The sequence below is a fragment of the Rutilus rutilus genome, assembly GCF_951802725.1.
Source record: "Rutilus rutilus genome assembly, chromosome: 25".
NCBI classification, from domain to species: domain Eukaryota; kingdom Metazoa; phylum Chordata; class Actinopteri; order Cypriniformes; family Leuciscidae; genus Rutilus; species Rutilus rutilus.
Window position 1 is genome coordinate 20,879,152 of NC_140229.1, and position 20,783 is coordinate 20,899,934.

General features: G+C 45.5%; 2 protein-coding genes and 1 long non-coding RNA gene across 4 annotated transcripts; 1 reads left to right on the plus strand and 2 right to left on the minus strand.

The window, feature by feature from the left end:
• Nucleotides 1–279: 279 nt before the first annotated feature.
• On the minus strand, nucleotides 280–6,710 carry LOC311285437 (uncharacterized protein; the record flags this gene model as incomplete). Its single annotated transcript, XM_084401094.1, has 3 exons — nucleotides 280–1,278; nucleotides 1,477–2,020; nucleotides 6,141–6,710. 3 exons carry the CDS (start codon nucleotides 6,708–6,710, stop codon nucleotides 479–481), a joined length of 1,914 nt encoding a protein of 637 aa, XP_084257220.1. The 3' UTR covers nucleotides 280–478.
• Nucleotides 6,711–14,070: 7,360 nt separating this feature from the next.
• Nucleotides 14,071–15,707, plus strand: LOC311285334 (fish-egg lectin-like). Of its 2 annotated transcripts, none has more exons than XM_084400937.1 (6): nucleotides 14,071–14,163; nucleotides 14,262–14,323; nucleotides 14,453–14,680; nucleotides 14,800–15,011; nucleotides 15,195–15,319; nucleotides 15,413–15,707. In XM_084400937.1, the coding sequence occupies exons 2-6, from the start codon at nucleotides 14,266–14,268 to the stop codon at nucleotides 15,555–15,557; spliced, it is 768 nt and encodes a 255-aa protein (XP_084257063.1). In that variant the 5' UTR covers nucleotides 14,071–14,163; nucleotides 14,262–14,265; the 3' UTR covers nucleotides 15,558–15,707. The 2 variants fall into 2 exon arrangements, with proteins under 2 accessions (XP_084257063.1, XP_084257064.1); XM_084400938.1 differs by having other exon boundaries at nucleotides 14,094–14,163; nucleotides 14,272–14,323; nucleotides 15,413–15,690.
• Nucleotides 15,708–17,995: 2,288 nt separating this feature from the next.
• LOC311285389 lies at nucleotides 17,996–19,090 on the minus strand. Its single transcript, XR_014626350.1, has 2 exons — nucleotides 18,975–19,090; nucleotides 17,996–18,193 (listed from the first exon to the last, which is right to left on the minus strand). It is a non-coding gene; the product is annotated as an uncharacterized lncRNA (long non-coding RNA).
• Nucleotides 19,091–20,783: the final 1,693 nt, after the last annotated feature.

Below are 20,783 nucleotides of genomic sequence, written 5' to 3' on the forward strand. Positions count from 1 at the left end.
CTGGTTTGCTTTTTTATTTGGATTGCCCTTTTGGATTTGTTTGCTTTTTGTGACCTCTTCCTTTTTCCTGGTAATGGAGCCAGCAAGAAAGAGGAGATCCTCCCTGTCTGGGCTCAACCGAAGCATCAGTATCCTCATTTACACCAGCTGGCACTGGCATTTTTATGTTCCCCTGCATCCTCTGTTTCTTGTGAAAGGATCTTTTCCAAGGCTGGAGAGATTTTGTCCGAGAAGAGGAATCGTCTAGACCCCAACACACTTGAAATAGTTCTGTTTACATTTACATTTACATTTAGTCATTTAGCAGACGCTTTTATCCAAAGCGACTTACAAATTAGGACTAAATAAAGCGAGTCATCATGAAGAGGCAAAAACAACAACAACGCAAGAAGTGCTCAGAATACAAAGTTCAGGCATTATTCAGAGTAGCATAAGTCTGATAAGTGATGTTTCAAAGGAATTTTTTTTTAAAAAATTTTTATGAGGTTAAGTGCTCACGGAAGAGATGGGTTTTCAGCTGTTTTTTGAATGTTGCCAGTGATTCTGCATTCCGGATGAGGCCGGGGAGAGCGTTCCACCAGCATGGAGCTGTGAATGAGAATGTTCTGGAAAGTGATTTTGTGGCTCTCTGTGATGGAACCACGAGACGTCGCTCGTTGATCGATCGTAGGCGTCTGGTAGGGATGTAGACTCGTAGGAGTGAGTGAAAATAGTAGGGAGCTGAGCCTGTGATAGATCTGTAAGCAAGCGTCAATGCCTTGAATTTGATGCGAGCAGCGAGAGGTAGCCAGTGCAGAGAGATGAACAGAGGAGTGACGTGGGCCCTCTTGGGCTCGTTGAAGACAAGACGAGCTGCAGCATTTTGGATCATCTGTAGAGGTTTTGTTGCACATGCTGGAAGTCCGGCCAAAAGAGCATTACAGTAGTCAAGCCTAGAGATGACCAGGGCCTGGACGAGAAGTTGTGTTGCATGCTCAGTTAGGAAAGGCCTGATCTTCCTGATGTTGTGCAGTGCAAACCTGCATGATCGAGCTGTCTTTGAAATGTGATCTGTGAAGGACAGCTGGTCATCAAGCGTTACTCCGAGATTTCTGACCGACCTTGATGGGGTGATTGATGATGACTCTAGCTGGATGGTGAAGTCGTGTTGTATAGACGGATTGGCAGGGAGGATGAGAAGCTCAGTCTTTGCCAGGTTGAGCTGCAGGTGATGTTCCTTCATCCAAGTGGAGATGTCCGCCAGACAGCTTGAGACCCGTGCAGCTACTGTGGGATCATCTGGTTGAAACGAGAGGAAGAGCTGTGTGTCATCAGCATAGCAGTGGTAGGAGAAGCCGTGTGCCTGTATGATGTGTCCCAGTGATGTAGTGTAGATGGAGAAGAGGAGGGGACCAAGAACTGAACCCTGGGGAACCCCTGTGGTCAGTTGATGTGCTCTGGATACCTCACCTCTCCATGCGACCTTGAAGGACCTACCTGTGAGATAGGACTCAAACCAGTGGAGTGAAGTTCCTGTGATGCCCAGTGATGAGAGGCTGGACATAAGGATCTGATGATTCACAGTGTCGAAGGCAGCAGACAGATCCAGGAGAATGAGGACTGAGGACTTGGAAGCAGCTTTAGCGATCCGTAGGGCTTCTGTGACTGACAGTAATGCAGTTTCTGTTGAATGCCCTTTCTTGAAGCCAGATTGGTTGACATCCAGCTGGTTGTTTAGAGACAAAAAGGATGTTATTTGGTTGAAAACAGCTCTTTCAAGTGTCTTCGCAATGAATGGTAGGAGAGAGATAGGTCTGTAATTCTCTACAGATGATGTGTTTAGTGTTGGTTTTTTAAGCAGTGGAGTGACCCGAGCCTGCTTGAATGCTGTAGGGAAGGTGCCAGTATGGAGGGATGAGTTGATTATGTGTGTGAGTGATGGTAGAAGTGTCGGAGCGATGGCTTGTAGAAGGTGTGAGGGGATGGGGTCTAGAGGGCAGGTGGTAGGATGACTGGAGAGGAGAAATGTAGATACTTCTTCCTCGGTTAGCGAGGAGAAGGAGAACAGTGGGATATTGGCTGTGGAAGCGGTCAGTCTGGGTTCCTGTGTGTGTGGAGCTGAAAACTGACTGCTGATAGATGTTGTTTTGTTGGTGAAGAAGTTCGCAAAATCGTCAGCAGTTAAGGAGGAGGAGGGTGGTGGTGGAGGTGGGCAGAGGAGAGAGTTGAATGTCTTGAAGAGTGAACGTGTGTTGGAGGAGCTGTTGATCTTGTTGTGGAAGTAGGAAGATTTTGCAGCATGAACATCCACAGAAAAGGAAGAGAGGAGAGATTGATACATACTCAGGTCAGATGCGTCTTTTGATTTGTGCCATTTCCTCTCCGCTGCCCTAAGTTCAGTCCGGTGTTCCCGAAGAACCTCAGATAACCAGGGGTTAGGGGGAGTAGCACGTGCTGGCCTGGAGGACAGAGGGCAGATAATGTCTAGAGAAGAGGTTAGAGTGGAGCATAAGGTGTCCGTTGCTGTGTTCACATCCAGAGATGAGAATTGTGAGGGTGGGGGAAGAGAAGATGACACGGCAGAGGAAAGATGGGAGGGAGAAAGTGAGCGCAGGTTTCGCCTGAAAGTGACTGGTGGGGGTGTTGGTGGTGAAGGGGTAGAGAGATGTAGACTGAAAGTAATGAGGAAATGATCTGAAACATGGAGAGGTCTCACCAGGATGTTGTCTGTGATGCAATTGCGTGTGTAAACCAGGTCCAGCTGTTTCTCAATAAAAATCTATTGTAATCCTTCCTTCCAGACTATTCTGTTGCAGTTTACTTTATTACACTCCCTCCAACATAAGCACTGCACTCAACACAGTGTCACTTTTTCTTGTTCATATTGTCACTATCCAAACAATTTATGAATAATTAACTGTGTGTGTGTGAGACTCTGCACAAGTAAATTCAGACAGAGAAAGATACATATTTTATATTATACACAAGTAATGGACAAATGTCTGCTCGGGTCTTTTTATTATTGCAAATGAAGAAATGAAGTAGAAAATAAATATTTTTGTTTATAAAAATATTTTATAAATATTTGTATAAAGTATAACAATTTTATAAAAAATATATTTTTTGGGGGGGGGAGGGGGCACTGATTCAGAATGAATTTGTCTGCTATTTCTTTGCACAGTAGCTAGGTGTCACTAGTGAGCAATGCTGAATGAAGCTTCGAGTATTGAATTGAATTGAATTGAATTGAATGCCTTTATTGTCATTGTACTTTACAATACAACGAAATTAGGAGCGCTCTCCATTAGGTGTGTACAATAAATACAATAAATAATCCTTACAATACATTTAAAATGATAAATAAAACAGAATAAAAACAGAATAAAAGAGAATTAATGCAGTAATTGCAGTGCAAAAAGTGACAGTGAGTGACTGGGTTTGTCTAACTACATTTGTTCATGGAAACTATTGCATTTGGAAAGAAGCTATTTTTAAATCTGGTAGTACTGGATTGTATAGACCTATAACGCTGTCACGATCCGCTCAAGGGAAAAAGCAAGGTGGATCCAAATGCAGTCAAATTGAGGTTTATTAAGGGTAATCCAAAAGAGTAGTCAAACAGGCAGGGTTCGATATCCAGACAGGCAGTACAAAAACAACAAACAGACTCAGGCAGGGAACACGGAAAACCAAACGCGGTGTGACATAAACAACGATACACACAGGACATGGAACAAACAGGGCTTTAAATACAGGAACAAACTAGATGACAACGAGAAACAGCTGGGAACAGATAACAAACACCTGTGCAATCACACATACAGGAATTGTGGGAAAGGTAGTTCTTGAATGACACCGTGGGGAAAGGAGGACATCTAGTGGATACCAGGGGAACACAACCAGACACTGTGACATAATCCCCCCTCTACGGAGTGGCTCCCAGACACTCCAAGACCGGACACAGAACAAAACAAAAGTTCAGGAGGGAGGTGGCAAGGTGGAGGATCAGGGGGAGGGACGGGGGGCCAGGTCCATGAAGGGACACAGAAACAGGGGGTAACCGACTCAAAGGGGGCCAGGGTGACACAGACAGTACAGAGGGGGAACAGGGCGAAGCAAACAGTTCATCGGGCGGCCGGGGCAGAGCAGACAGTCCACGGCGGAGACTTTCCCTCGGGCGGCCACGGCGGAGACTTTCCCTCGGGCGGCCACGGCGGTGACTTTCCCTCGGGCGGCCACGGCGGTGACTTTCCCTCGGGCGGCCAGGGCGGAGACTTTCCCTCGGGCGGCCAGGGCGGAGACTTTCCCTCGGGCGGCCAGGGCGGAGACTTTCCCTCGGGCGGCCAGAGCGGAGACTTTCCCTCGGGCGGCCAGGGCGGAGACTTTCCCTCGGGCGGCCAGGGCGGAGACTTTCCCTCGGGCGGCCAGGGCGGAGACGACCCCTCGGGCTCAGGCACTGGAACTGGCACCACCGGCTCAGGCACAGGAACTGGCCCCACCGGCTCAGGCACTGGAACTGGCACCACCGGCTCAGACGACCCCTCGGGCTCGGGCACTGGAACTGGCACCACCGGCTCAGGCACTGGAACTGGCACCACCGGCTCAGGCACTGGAACTGGCACCACCGGCTCAGGCACTGGAACTGGCACCACCGGCTCAGGCACTGGAACTGGCACCACCGGCTCAGGCACTGGAACTGGCACCACCGGCTCAGGCACTGGAACAGACACTGGCTCCGGCTCAGGAACAGACACTGGCTCCGGCTCAGGCACTGGAACTGGCACCACCGGCTCAGGCACTGGAACAGACACTGGCTCCGGCTCAGGAACAGACACTGGCACCACCGGCTCAGGCACTGGAACAGACACTGGCTCCGGCTCAGGAACAGACACTGGCACCACCGGCTCAGGCACTGGAACAGACACTGGCTCCGGCTCAGGAACAGACACTGGCACCACCGGCTCAGGCACTGGAACAGACACCGGCTCAGGCTCAGGAACAGACACCGGCTCCGGCTCAGGAACAGACACCGGCTCCGGCTCAGGAACAGACACCGGCTCCGGCTCAGGAACAGACACCGGCTCCGGCTCAGGAACAGACACCGGCTCCGGCTCAGGAACAGACACTGGCTCCGGCTCAGGCACTGGAACTGGCACCACCGGCTCAGGCACTGGAACAGACACTGGCTCCGGCTCAGGAACAGACACTGGCACCACCGGCTCAGGCACTGGAACAGACACTGGCTCCGGCTCAGGAACAGACACTGGCACCACCGGCTCAGGCACTGGAACAGACACTGGCTCCGGCTCAGGAACAGACACTGGCACCACCGGCTCAGGCACTGGAACAGACACCGGCTCAGGCTCAGGAACAGACACCGGCTCAGGCTCAGGAACAGACACCGGCTCCGGCTCAGGAACAGACACCGGCTCCGGCTCAGGAACAGACACCGGCTCCGGCTCAGGAACAGACACCGGCTCCGGCTCAGGAACAGACACCGGCTCCGGCTCAGGAACAGACACTGGCTCCGGCTCAGGCACTGGAACTGGCACCACCGGCTCAGGCACTGGAACAGACACTGGCTCCGGCTCAGGAACAGACACTGGCACCACCGGCTCAGGCACTGGAACAGACACTGGCTCCGGCTCAGGAACAGACACTGGCACCACCGGCTCAGGCACTGGAACAGACACTGGCTCCGGCTCAGGAACAGACACTGGCACCACCGGCTCAGGCACTGGAACAGACACCGGCTCAGGCTCAGGAACAGACACCGGCTCCGGCTCAGGAACAGACACCGGCTCCGGCTCAGGAACAGACACCGGCTCCGGCTCAGGAACAGACACCGGCTCCGGCTCAGGAACAGACACCGGCTCCGGCTCAGGAACAGACACCGGCTCCGGCTCAGGAACAGACACCGGCTCCGGCTCAGGAACAGACACCGGCTCCGGCTCAGGAACAGACACCGGCTCCGGCTCAGGAACAGACACCGGCTCCGGCTCAGGAACAGACACCGGCTCCGGCTCAGGAACAGACACCGGCTCCGGCTCAGGAACAGACACCGGCTCCGGCTCAGGAACAGACACCGGCTCCGGCTCAGGAACAGTCTCTGGCTCCGGCTCAGGAACAGTCTCTGGCTGGGCAGATAGTATAAGAGGAACCGATAAGGCGAGACCCTCGGATGGCGCTGGCAGAGCGAGGCGCTGGGGTGGTGCCGGCAAGGCAAGCCGCTGGATCGGTGCCGGCAGGGCGAGACGCTGGGGTGGCGCCGGCAGGGCGAGACGCTGGAGAGGTGCCGTCAGGGCAAGCAGCTTGGGGACGGCCTCCGGGACGACAGCAGGCTGCTCTGGGACGACCTCCAGGGAGACAGCGGGCTGTTCGGGGACGACCTCCAGGGAGACAGCGGGCTGTTCGGGGACGACCTCCAGGGAGACAGCGGGCTGTTCGGGGACGACCTCCAGGCCATTGGGAAGGCAGGAAGTCCTCCTCCTCCTCCGCCGTTTCCGGACCACCGGACTCGAGACCACCGGTACAGGGACCACCGGCACTGGGACCACCGGCACTGGGACCACCGGCACTGGGACCACCGGCACTGGGACCACCGGCACAGGCTCTGTGCTGGACAGGACCAGCGGTGAAGAGGGCTCAGGCTGATGGGATGCTATGAGCTTGTGGAACCCCGTTCGGCTGATCCTCTGGGCCCTCTGTGCTGACATGAGCGCTGGGTCCATCACGCTGGACCTTAATCTAAGACGCCCAGATACTGATCCGGCTCCGGGCCTGATAGGTAGCGGCGATGTGTTCTCTCGGCCGGGCAGCGGCGATGCACTCTCTCGGCTGGGCAGCGGCGAAGCATTCTCTCGGTCGGGCAGCGGTGATGCACTCTCGGCTGGGCAGTGGTAACATCTCGCTAGGAGATGCCGGCGAAGCTGGGGTATCCCAGTGACTACGGTGGTGTAGATACCTCGTAAACCCCCAAAAGTCAAGGATCTCCAGTCCCTTCATCTCCCATTGCGGTAACGGGTCATCAAGACAGTGGTTAAAAAGGTCCTTCAAGGTTGCATCATTATAGTTCATGCCTCTCGATAAGGTCCAAAAAGTTTGAGACAAACAACTCACTGTCTGACCCTGCTGGTGTAGGGCCATTAAATTTTGGAGTCTTCCCCTCCTCTCCTTCTTAGTGGTGGGGGGAAGGATCCGAAACCCCGTACTGCTGGATCCATACATGGTGTATCGTTCTGTCACGATCCGCTCAAGGGAAAAAGCAAGGTGGATCCAAATGCAGTCAAATTGAGGTTTATTAAGGGTAATCCAAAAGAGTAGTCAAACAGGCAGGGTTCGATATCCAGACAGGCAGTACAAAAACAACAAACAGACTCAGGCAGGGAACACGGAAAACCAAACGCGGTGTGACATAAACAACGATACACACAGGACATGGAACAAACAGGGCTTTAAATACAGGAACAAACTAGATGACAACGAGAAACAGCTGGGAACAGATAACAAACACCTGTGCAATCACACATACAGGAATTGTGGGAAAGGTAGTTCTTGAATGACACCGTGGGGAAAGGAGGACATCTAGTGGATACCAGGGGAACACAACCAGACACTGTGACAAACGCCTACCAGAAGGCAACAATTGAAACAGATGGTGGCCTGGATGAATATTGTCCTTGATGATGTTCTTAGCTCTTGAGAGAGTACGACTGAGTGCAATGTCTGACAGAGAGGGGAGGGGGCAGCCAATGATTTTTTCTGCAGTCTTGATAATTCTCTGCAGGGCCTTTTTATCGGCAGCAGAACATGCAACAAACCACACAGAGATGCAATATGAAAGAATGCTCTCAATGGTGGATTTATAAAAGGACACCAGCAACCTCAAATTCATGCTGTTTTTCTTGAGTATCCTCAGGAAGTGGAGGCGCTGCTGTGCTTTTTTTACAACTGTTGTAGTGTTGGTTGTCCATGAGAAACGATCTGTAATATGGATGCCCAGAAATTTAAATGAGTGAACTCTCTCCACGCACTCGCCATTTATGAAGAGAGGTTGATGGTGTTGATGTGTTACATTTCCTAAAGTCTATTATAAGTTCTTTTGTTTTTGCAATGTTTAGGATTAGGTTATTAGCAGAGCACCACTCAGACAGATTCTGTACTTCTTGTCTGTAGGCAGCCTCATCCCCGCCCATTATAAGTCCTACCACCGTAGTGTCGTCTGCAAACTTTATGATGGAATTAGTGGGACATGTTGGTAAACAGTCAAAGGTGTACAATGAAAAAAGGAGAGGACTCAGCACACAGCCCTGAGGTGAGCCGGTGCTAAGTGTGATGGTGGAGGAGAGATGGTGGCCAATTCTGACAGTCTGTGGGCGATTTGACAAAAAGTCCTTTATCCAGCTGCAGATAGGTGGGTGAAGGCCGAGAGTCAACAGTTTGTTTATCAGGATGTCGGGGATAATTGTATTAAAGGCGGAGCTATAATCCACAAAGAGCATCCTGACGTAGCTGTTTCTCTGTTCGAGGTGGCTCAGGGCAGTATGGAGAGTAATGGATAAAGCATCATCTGTGGATCTATTAGGGTTGTATGCAAACTGATGGTTATCCAAGGAGTGAGGTAGACTGGCTCGCACATGTTTGAGTACCAGTCTCTCAAAGCACTTCATTATTAGAGGAGTGAGGGTCACGGGTCTGTAGTCTGCAAGGCTGTTTGATGCTGATTTCTTGAGGATAGGGATAATAGTTGCTGACTTCAAAGAGGAGGGGACAATGGCCTGAGCAAGAGATAAATTGAAAATGGTGGTAAAAACAGCAGAGAGTTCATTACAACATGCTCTGAGTACCTTCCCAGGTACCCCATCAGGGCCAGCCGCCTTCCTGGGGTTCACTGCTTTAAGAACCTGTCTCACTTCGTGCTGTTGGACTGTGAGAACAGGCATGTCGGTGACCACAGATGGAGGTGAATTCAATGAGCTCTTGGTCTCAAAACAGGCATAGAAGTTGTTAAGTTCTTCTGCCAGGAGGGCGCCATTTGTTGTTTTTACTATTTTCTTCCTGCCCTGATAGTTAGTGAGATGTTGTAACCCCTGCCATACTCGTCTCGGGTCATTATCCGAGACTTAATTCTCAATTTTCTCTTTGTAGGCCCGTTTAGCGGTCCTAATACCCCTCTTCAGATCAGTCCTAGCAGTGGAATATAGGGCTGTGTCCCCTAACCTGAAGGCCAAGTCACGTGCTTTGAGGAGTTTATATAGCCTACTTCTGAAGTCATCCATGGCTTCTGATTAGAAAAAACCCTAATACGTTGAGTTACAGTCACATTGTCAATGCAGATTTTTATATAAAAAAGGACAGTTTCTGTGTACTCCTGAAGATCCCCTTGTTCAAAAAGGGACCATTCAGTGCTTGAGAAGCAGTCTTGGAGTTGTGACAGTGCCCCCTCTGGCCATGTTGTAATGGTTTTAATACATGGCTTTGTTGTCCTTCTAAGAGGGATATAGGCAGGAAGGAGGTGCAGAGAAAGGTGATCTGAGAGCCCCAGGTGAGGAAGGGACACTGCCCTGTAGGCATGGCATGCTTTAGGTTACAGTAGACATGGTCAAGAGTGTTATTTCCCCTGGTGGCGCAATTCACATATTGAGTGAATTTGGGGAGCATTGACTTTAAGCATGCATGATTAAAATCACCCGCAATCACATGGACTCCGTCCGGATAAGATTTCTGCAGATTACTAATGGTTTGGAAAAGATGAGCCAAAGACGAGCAAACATTTGCATCCGGTGGAATATAGACAGCTGTCACAGTTACTACAGTTAGCTCTCTCGGTAGGTAGAAGGGTCTGCATAACACTGACAGAGACTCCAGATCACGGGAACAGTGACTGTCTATAACGCGACTCTGCTCGCACCAGTTGTCATTCACATATACACACAGCCCCCCTCGTCTTTTCTTGTCGGTGTCTCTGGATCTGTCCTGTCTGTGTAGCGTCCTGTCTTTCAACTCGACAGCGGTATCGTGAATCAAAGAGGTAAGCCAAGTTTCGGTGATTATCATTGCGTTGCAGTTCCATATTGAATTATTTGCGGCTAAAAGTAGCTCCAGATCGCCGATCTTATGGACAACAGATCTGGCATTTGAGAGGAAGAGGCTGGGGATCGATGGTCTGTGTGGGTCTTTCCGTAATCTGACACTGAGACCCGCTCTGCAACCCCGCTTCTGTTTTCTCTCACGCCGGCGTCTGCGTCGCTTTCCTGGGATAACAATCCACAGAGAGCCCGGCTCTCTGGTGATGGAGTCGGGTATGTTGTGAGTCCAATGGAAAGATGACATAATTGCCCTGCTATGGGCAACGCCAATGTTTATTAGGTCCTGACGACTGTAGGAGTTTGTTGACTGATACATATCTATCTGTAGCAGCGACCAAATAAACAAAATTAAACACCAACTTGGAGAGCAAAGAGCCGCTGCACTCGCGCACGCCGCCATTTTTGTCTAGTCGAATAATGAACCTTTGGCTGAAGCAATGGGCTGCGAGGTCTCAGTGGTTCAGGAAGCCTCATTTTGCCATCACTACCTACAACTAGACTGTTGTGTCTCAGACTGGCCACCTGAGCACTAACCCGGAGGACATTTAAGCTTTCCACAAACTGTTGATTATCACCTGGATCAGCATACATGGTCGTGGCCATCTTGATTTAAGTAAAAGACTGGAATGGACTTTTATCATGCTTTTTATACCTGTGCTGTGTTGCATCATGGGAGTGGGAGATACCAAGTATGGTGGGTAAGGGGAAGGAATTGTTTGGATGAAGTTATTGATGTTTACTTCCTCTAATTATTGTTGAACTGAAGTTTGTGCTGTGTTATTTAAATTTGTGTGGTGAAGGAAATGGGGTTATTTGATCTGTTAATACTTGTACATGATCTTTAACACATGTTCATGGTCTTTAATACTTTCCCCTGTGATTATTGCTAAGAAATGGTTGTACCCATGTGTATAAATGGAAGTGGTAGTGGTGGGCAGATCGAGGCTTCGTGAAACAATGAAACAGTTGAAGCAAATGTGCCATAGTGTCAAGGCTTCGAAACAATCCGACACCTGTCTCAACGGTGACACCTAGTGGTCACTTGCAGGTGTTGATCTGAAACAACCTTGACAAAGAGCCATTAAAAATGTGTTTTTTTTTATTATTGCATTTTTCTAATATGTGACGCTTGTAACATGTAGGTAGGCTCCTCACTGTGCATAATGTTATTTTGGTCATGAAAAATGAATATTAATAAAAGAAATCAAGCCACAATGTCTCACTTTTCTTTATAGATTTTTATTCAAAAATATTAATTTCTCTGCTGTGGAAGGACTTAGCCTACTTCTTTTTTTACAGATAATTTCTCCAGCCTTTGAAAAAATCCTCTCACAAGGGACACTTGTTTCTGGCATGTAAAGATATTTTTTAGCAAGGACATACAAATAATTATATTTCAAACAATGCATACCTTGCTTAGATGGCCCAGCAGTGTCAGCAGCAGGCCTAGGTACTGGTGGAATGCTATCCTCTGCACCCTGCAAAATGGCACGATGAGTGCTCCTCAAATGGCGCATCATGGATGATGTATTGTTGCAGTAGGCTAGCTGCCGATCACAATACATACATCTCACTTTATTTGGGTTTTCCAAATGGAAATGCTCCCACACCACAGATGTACGGCATCTTTTCTGTGGAGCCTCCATTTTTATTTATCTATCTATCTCTCTTAATCTATCTATGTATCTATCAATTAATCTATCTGTCTATATATATTTCTATCTATGCATCTATTAATGTGTCACTATATGTATACTCTGTCTGTCTCTAGCCTATCAGTCAATGTGTACATTTAAATGTAAGCCTAAATATAACTAAACAAATCGCACTATAAATGTCACTATATCACAATCCGCTAATCAAACTCCTCTCACAAAAACCCACGAGGTCAAGATGCGTTGACTTCACTTTTATACAGATGTGCGATTGTGTGGTCTGCGCTGATCAGACGCTGATTCGGCGGACCATGCCACTTGTCGAAAACACTTGTGAAACACTCCGAATCTTCATTTAGCTGTAGTCACGTGACATGGGTGTTTTGAATCACACTTCGGATCAGTGTTTCGAAACATCTGCGCTTTGGGATCTCGAAAAGCTTCGGAACGTCAGTTTCGCGTCAGCCATCCCTAGGAAGTGGTCAATAGGCTAGGACTGGTGGTAGTGAGTGCAGTATCTGCTGAGTACTCTGATTGAATGGTTATACCTGATCCAAGGTTATTGTTTGTTTGTTTTTTTTGTATATTGAAGTTGTTGTTTTTTCCTTTTGAATTTTTCATGTTTTGGCACCTGTGAGCACCTTGCACTTTACTGGCTTGGGAGAATCTAAAATAAACATAAAACTGGCATTTAACGTCCTCCATGCGTTGTTTTGAAGAACTCTGGTTGATCTGTGACAAGGACGATACAGTTCTAAATAGAACTGTTACTACGTGTAAAGAACCTTTAAAGAACCATCTTTTTTTAGAGTGCACTTAGCATCAATGTACTTTTTTCATTTTGTGTTGCAGCCGCGAAAACCTTTGTGGACTTAGTGGAGAAGCCTGACGTGGAGCCGGAGAGCTGGAGAGCTTGACCACTGGAGGAGGAAGGACTCTGGGCGGAAGCGGATAGTCCATATAGTCGGACAGGACCGGCAGAGAAGGAGAGATTTCGAGGGTGAAGAAAAGGGTGAGACATGGATCTGCAGACTACAAATCAATCAGACAGTAATCCATTCCTGGTTCTGGGATGGACTGGGCCACAAGCACTGACTCCCGGATGGATCTGGCGGTAGGCTCTAGGGGACGGAAATGGTGACTGGCTCAGGCTCCGGGATGGACATGGTGGCTGGCTCTGGCTCCATAGCGGGAGTTTTCTCTGGCTTGGGGTCCGTGGCTGGCACGGGGCAGACGTCCTTTTCCTCTTCTGCCTCCCTAACAGACGGTGAAGGGTGATAGCTGTAAGACTGGAAAAACTGGAAGAGAGGGCTACTCTCTGAGAGAACGAAGGAAATTAACATTTGAACTCACTCTCGTGAAGGTAGCATCACCATTCGAGTCTCAGAATCATCCTAATCTACATGTCTTTCCCACTTCCCCCACTCTCTCTCTTTCATGCTGAGATCACCTGAAATTCACCCAAAAATCTATATGGTTTGATCATGTGAATAATTATTATACAGTATTATACATGTTTGTTATCATTTGAAATGTCTCAGTGCGACTGGTACAAATGTCTCATTCCCAAAGACGTAAACCAAAAGGTAATAAGTTATTAAGAGTTGTAGGGATAACTTGTACACAAAAGAGGGTGTGTCTTCCAGGCAAATGGCATTCTGTTCCCAAAAGGTGTAAACTCTGAATGCAAATTGCCATTGTTAGCAGATGTTTCCATGTGAAAGAAGTTTCTGTCTATATAATGAAATGCAGCAAAAGGCTCAGGGCGACTGTTCCAAATGTCAAGGTCCGCATCTTTTCTCTTTATTCCAGAGCATTTGATGTTTTGTATCTATTATCTTTGAACTGATTATGAAATTGGCATTATACATTTACCTGACATAATAAATTGTAAACATTTGATTTTTATTCTAACGGACTGTGACATTATTTTCAGGAAAGAGTTAAAAAGAATAGTCAAACATTCGCTCACATTTAAAGATGAACATATATCACTAAAACATTTTCATTTATGGAGTCAGATGAAATAATGAGTTAATGCATATGAGAAAATGTAGTTAATTTAATCAAAATACTTTGCCACGAGGAAAGACAGCAAAAATCTTCACCCACTGACCAGATGCCTCCATTGGGCCAATTGAGCCAGGTTTACACATCCAAACAAGAACCTACAAGAGATTGAACTAAGCTGGGGGTATAAATACACTGGGCAAACAAAGGAACTAAACTAGGTGCAGGTGACACCAATATGTAACTATAGAAACAAACGGCATAATCAGGCAACATATCAGCCCCCAGTCTAATCAGGCAACATATTTCAGCTATTTAAATGACCCCTCAACAGCATTTATCAACATTGGATGCAAATTTCTAGTAGGCTACCTGTATCACAAAAGAGAAGAATCCACACTGACTGCTGAATTCTGGTCTATCAAGAGAAGGTTGTCTTCATTTAATTAATATTAATTTAATATTCATTATGTTTTTATTCCAACTCAAATTGAACTTACTTATATAAATGATTTATGGTTATGAACAGGGCAATGAAGGTTTTTCAGAGCGTCCTGCTACTCTTCAGCTGCCAGTTCCTTCCCACTCTGGGTAAGCTACTAATGTGATTTTGGTAACATCCATATATTATAAATCGATTTTGATGGTGTTTTATATGACAGTATGTAATTCATTTGTGAAAGTGTCTATTTGTACTCCTTTTGCTCCATGTTTTCACAGCTTTAAACTGTGAAGTGATGAGTGGCTCCCTGAAGCAGATAGACGCTGGATCTGGTTTAGTGGTTGGAGTGAACGATCAAAACGAAGCGTTTGTCCTAAATATTAATGCCTTCAGAAAGATTTGCACGTCTCTAAAGCACTTCAGTGTTGGTCCTGCTGGTCTTCTCGGGGTGGATGCAGCTGACAAGATCTTCAAGGTGCAGGGTGGCAGCTTTGTGCAGATTCCAGGTGAAAAGAGGAATTACAGAAACAATACATGCTTAATTGGTCGTTAATTTGTTTTAAGACATTATCTTATTGTTTTTCTCAAATTAATCTTTCATCCAACCTGTTGATTGTACTGTTAGGCCTTCTCAAACAGGTGGATGCTGGAGGTGATCAGATCATTTCAGGTGTCAATGTGAATGATGACATCTTCTGCTTAAATATGGATGCTAATAACAAATGGCCATCCAGCAGTACTCCTTGGGTTTCAATTAATGGAAAGCTGAAGTATTACAGCTGTGGCCCGTACAGCTGTTGGGGAGTGAACAGCGCTGACCAAATCTACATCTTGAAGGTAATGTTAAATACAAGGGCCTGAGTTCAAGATTAAATACACCAGGTTTTTAACAATAAGCTGGACCTCACACATGTTTGATTTTCTGACATAACTAAAGAAACTGGTGTGGAATCAGCAAATGCAGTTAATTCATGTGACTTTATTATGGTTGACCGGTGTGTCTCTTTGGGTCTGGTGCAGGATGTGTCCAGTAATGCCTGTTCCGGGTCCGGCTTTGTGAATGTTCCTGGACTTCTGTCCATGATTGAAGTAGCAACTGATGGCAATGTCTTTGGTGTCAACGCTCAAGGGAACTTGTACCAAAGGTGAACAGAACCTTCATCATATTATACCCTGTATGAACAAGTGGTTATTTTCTAATATAAATCAAATTCTACATTAAATAAATTATTTGGCAGAACTGGTGTCACTCGCCCCAACCCCGCTGGCACAGACTGGATCTCGATGGTTGCCTGTCCCAATGGCCACAAGCATGTGAGCTTTGACCTGGGATTTCTGTGGGTCGTCTGTGTTGACGGCTCCATCCGTAGATGTACTTTATAGTCTGTTATGAGTCATTGCAGCAACAGAAGCTCAATCATTAACAGAAACCTCAATGTAATTCGTCATTAACAAATCTAAAAGTTTGATTAATCTCTCTTCTCTTGAATCAATAAAAAGTATTATGACAGCATCTTATTGTTTCTTTTGTGTATCATTTTGCTCAGTGGTTCTCCAACTGAGAAAGCATTTTATTTCTTATGTCTGATTAGAAAACCTGTTGTTTTTTTTTGTTTTTTTTTTTTCTTTCTATAGTTTCACACTTTTAAGAGTTGCAGGAAGTTATTAGTGAAGGATCTAAGGATTCAAACTAGCAACTTGTGTGTGTGCAGCTTCAGAGCAAACATTCATCTGTTTAACTTCATTTGTTTCTATATCTATCACAATTTTGATTTACATGCACAAATATAGCAATTTATATTTAATGGCTGTAACAGTTTGTTGTTGTCGGAACTGGTGAACATTTAAAGCCTTTTAATAAAATAAACAAATACAAAAGTAAAGGCAGCTGCACCTCATGGATGACTGCTGCCACATATAATAAAACTAACATAAGTCCAGGCCTGGCCTCTCTTGTCCTTCACCGTCATTGCTCCTCCTCTTATGCTTCTGCTCCTCTGTGAGATACAAGACCGGTGAGTTGCTCATCAGTAATCCCGCCACCGGCCTTGTGCTGCTCTCTCACGGCCCTCTGCCTCGTCCTGCTTGACACAATGGCTTTATTTTTTTTACAATTTTTCATAAATATTTGATGTTTAATCTTAAAGGCAGGGGAAGCGCGGAAGCAGGTGATGAAGTGAAAATATTTCTTAATTCTCATTTGTACACAATCATTAAATGTTATTAGACTATACCAAAGCAGTGGAAGATTACGGCTTCACATCATTCTGTGGTGTTAAAAACCTTATTTGTCACATACAAATACAGAGTTAGCAAATTAACTTAATGTTAAATTACATTTTTAACATGTAAAATGTTTAACAAATTCCCAAAAATTCTGAAATTTAAAATAAGTTTTTCAAAAAAGCTGTTTAATTACAACTTTCAAAATGACTGACCCTATCTAAACAAATGCAGCTGTTTAAAAGCTTGATTATGTTAAGATTGATTTGAAATGCTCCCCTCAGGGCCGGCGCTAGCTATAGGCAGAGCAGGCGATTACCTAGGGCCTCAGGCGAGGAGGAGGGGCCTCCATAACCGTAACATCCCCTATATAGTCCACCAGTCAAGACGGGCAGAAATACTAGCCTCATTGTTCATTGGATATTGAAAAGCCAGAAAATGTATTTTTGGCTTATGTGGATGAAAGACAACAACTCCCAGAATGCACTTGCTTCGCTGCCCTAGGAGGCCACGCCTACCGGTAAGACAGCGCAGTTGAAAACAAGGTTAGGCTACCAGTGAGTCTCCGTGACGAGTCTGCCTGGGATTTCGGGATCGCCCAAAATGTCCGGGATTCGGCTTTTGCGTTCTACAGTCGCCATTCATTAGGCTTGTTCGACTTGAACCGGCGCTGCACAGACCGATCGGTTTATGACATCAAAGTACCGCGAGAGCAATTCAAAAGCATAAGGAGCCGTCTACTTTCTATTCGCTCTCGCGGTACTTTGATGTCATTCACCGATCGGTCTGTGCAGCGCCGGTTCAAGTCGAACAAGCCTATCATGTTTACTGTGGTGAGCAGGACGAGGCTGACGGCCGCGGGAGAACGGCGCGAGGCCGGTGGCGTCATTACTGAGACACGCCGGTCTCGCAACGGAGGTGCGGGAATTTTCTTAGCAATGCTGTTAGCGTTCCTGCAAATTCTGCCAAAAACACCTAAAAAAGGCCTACCCAAATTAAATTGCATGCTGTTCTTGAACCATTTGGAGTATATGCATGGTATTGGTCTCTTTTGAAAGGGGACACTTTGAGGTTTGTTCCCAAACAGTCAGAATCACTGTAAGTCTCACTGGTATTGAGTAATAGAACTTTGAACACACTAAAAAAGAGGGAAAAAATTTCCGCCTAACTTTTTTTTTGTAAAAAGATGCCTGCAGATAACTATAGCTGGGAGGTATTAGCTGGAAAACACAGTGGGATCACAGCATGAAGCCTTACCAAGCCCAATTTAAATGTTGATAACAAAACCTAAGCTAATGAGTGTTTTACACAGGTTTATCTAAGTTTATGTCTAGGCGCTCCCCAAAAAAGGCCACTTGGAGACTCCAAATGACACTTTGTAACCACAGACACATAACATGCTGCTATTCTTGAATGCTTTACTGTACAGGCAAAATTTTGGGCTCTAATGAAAGGTTACACTTAGAGCTATTCTATTCCTTATTCAGATTCACTGTAAATAATTGTTGACACATAGTAACTGAAGCATAAACACATTATATTGTTTTTTTGCCATTCTTGAAACTGAAATTTGTGCAAATAACAATACAAAACAAGTGTTATGGTATTAAAATATTATTTAATATTAGTATTTTATACACTACATATATATCAAACTATTAACAAATTTATGATTAGGTTTTTCTTTGGTTATTGAACCTCTCTAGGAAGGTGAAGGATAGGGTTCCTCTTTGATGTCCATCATATGGCTTTCTGCTGACTCCCATTCTTCATCCAGTTCAATGTCAGATGTTTTTCTGTGATATAAAAAAAGCAAAAAAAAACAAACAAATAATTTATATCTTTTATGTATTGTGTACTATTTTATATATACACACACACACACACACACACACACACACACACACACACACACACACACACACACACAGCCATGTTTATGTGATTTGTGAGGACATTCCATAGGCATAATGGTTTTTATACTGTACAAACTGTATATTCTATCCCCTTACACTGCCCCTATCCCTAAACCTACCCATCACAGGAAACATTCTGCATTTTTACATTTAATAAAAAACACTGCTTAGTATGTTTTTAAAGCCATTTGAAAAATGAGGACACCCAAACTGTCCTCATAAATCACCTATTTTCCCGAGTGTCCTCATTTGCAGGTGTGTTATCATAAAAATGTCCTCAGTTGTCATGAAAACAAGTACACACACACACACACACACACACACCCGTGCATAAAGACAAACAGGGACATAAACAGCGATTCACGCACCCATCATAACAATAACAAGAGCGCTAAAAGCACCAAACACACACAAACAAACACGGACAAACACAAATCCGTGAATAAAGACACACAGGGACATAAACAAACTGATAAATGTCCAACACAACAGTAACATGAGCGCTCAATGCACACATAACGTTACGCTTGAGGACAAGCTGAAGCTTAGCCATCACCAGTTAGCATTGGCCATCTCAAAACAGTGAAACACAAACATAAGATACTCAGAAAAACACGTAAAAATGTTATATTTGCATGTATATGTATAATAACACACTTACTTGTCAAAAGAGACGATTTCCCATCAAAATAGCCTTCCAAAGTCATTTGCTATAGCGAGCGCAGCTTTGCGCACGAGCGCACGATCGACAACAAACATTGCGCAACGTCATTGCTGACGCTGTTTGAATCCTTCCCATAAAAATTGCATATCAATGTCTTCAGGAGATCATTGGCTATTCAAAACGTCAATCATTTCTAACATTGCTCCAATTGGAGTAGCCAAATGTCCGTCAAAGCGAAAGGTGGACCGTGTCCCTAATGCGCCTGTGACTGGCTCAAGCTGGAGGAAAAACCCCCCTTAAACTCCGTGATTCGCTGAAATCCGCTGTCACTCAAAAGTTCAGGGGTCAGCGGCCATTTTGAAGTCAAAATAGCTGTAATATTGACATGTAATTTGAAGATTTACCATAGTATGTTCGATAGTTTTGAGAGCTCTGTCGGCTAACTTGGAATGCTACTATTCACAGTAAGTGGATGTTTATTGATATATAAATGTGTTATGGACTAAATACTTCGCTAAATTGATTGTATGGAGCCTTTACAGTGTAACTAAACCATTGTTGTTGCAATGTAATGGATCAGTGGACGAACAGAAGGCTTTTTAGGCAAGTGTCTTCCACTTCCTGTTTGTTTATTTGGCTGTTGGTGGTCTGACAAAGACACAGATTGTACCCGCTGTGTTTATTGTATCCTAAAATGGCTTATATCGTTAGAATCACAAGAATCTCAGCTTTCCATAGATATGCGACTTGTAAAAATTTTTTTTTTTTTTTTTTTGTCTTTCATAAAGTTAACCCTTCAAATCACCCTATGTCCCGCGGACGACCCGTCGGAACACTATCTGGTTAAAACGCACATCAACCGATCACTTGTTTAGCGTTCATGTAAACACTACATTCAGATTCACCGATCGGAATGAATTCAGTTAGATTGAAACATGAGGTGTGCATGTAAACAATGAATGGCGACTGCAGAAAGCAAAAGCCGAATCCCGGACATTTTGAACGATCTCGCCCGCCGGACATGTCCGGGAAAAGGAGGATGGTTACCCATACTTAGTCAGCTTTCTCCTACTATTCAGCTTTCTCCACAGAACAAGAGCCTGCTAGCTTAGCTTCCAAAGAAAGACGGCTGACTGTGTGTACATTCTGTGAGTGAGATCCCACCCTCTATGGGCGGGCTGAAAACATGCGGAACAACGCCATCTACTGGCTGTAGTCTATAGCCTCTGGCCAGAAAATCCTCCGATGACGCAAAATGACGATTTTTGCGTCATCGGAGGATTTTTTCCAGACAAAAAATACATAAATCTCTCCTCTCAGGGGGATATGAGGGTGGAAAGCATGGTAATTCGAAAATACTACAGGTTTTCTACTAATACAAAGCTTAATGCTAAATCCTGAAGTAACCCTTTAATGTTTCCGTTTCAAAGCGGGTGCCAGCTTCTGAAAGTGTGTGTAACGAACGCATCCATCAGGTGCTGCAAAGCAAAAGCCTAAATAGGCATGCAAAGAAGCACAGCTCGTAATGCAGGTGTGAGAGTTGTCGTCATCTGTTTGGAGTGATTGCAATGTATTCTAAATATAAACTTGTACTGTAGATCAGCGTCATTTCTGGAAAAATCATTCATCGCTTTATTACGAGTTTAAAAGAGCGCGAGCGTCATTAAGCTGACTAGTAAAAAAGCTACAAAAGTAAAAGACAAGACGTTTGTATTCAAAGTTAAAAAGCCAACACACTACAACATTTTTAAATGTTTCAAATAAAGGATCTCATATAGGTCTATCTTATAAATTCTGCTGATGATT

Bases quoted from the DNA above. Each gene is read 5' to 3' on its own strand.
- LOC311285334 (XM_084400937.1), top strand. From the start codon at position 14,266: ATGAAGGTTTTTCAGAGCGTCCTGCTACTCTTCAGCTGCCAGTTCCTT. The intron at 15,012-15,194 runs GTAATGTTAAAT...GGTCTGGTGCAG, and splicing joins ACCAAATCTACATCTTGAAG to GATGTGTCCAGTAATGCCTG. The intron at 15,320-15,412 runs GTGAACAGAACC...ATTATTTGGCAG, and splicing joins CAAGGGAACTTGTACCAAAG to AACTGGTGTCACTCGCCCCA.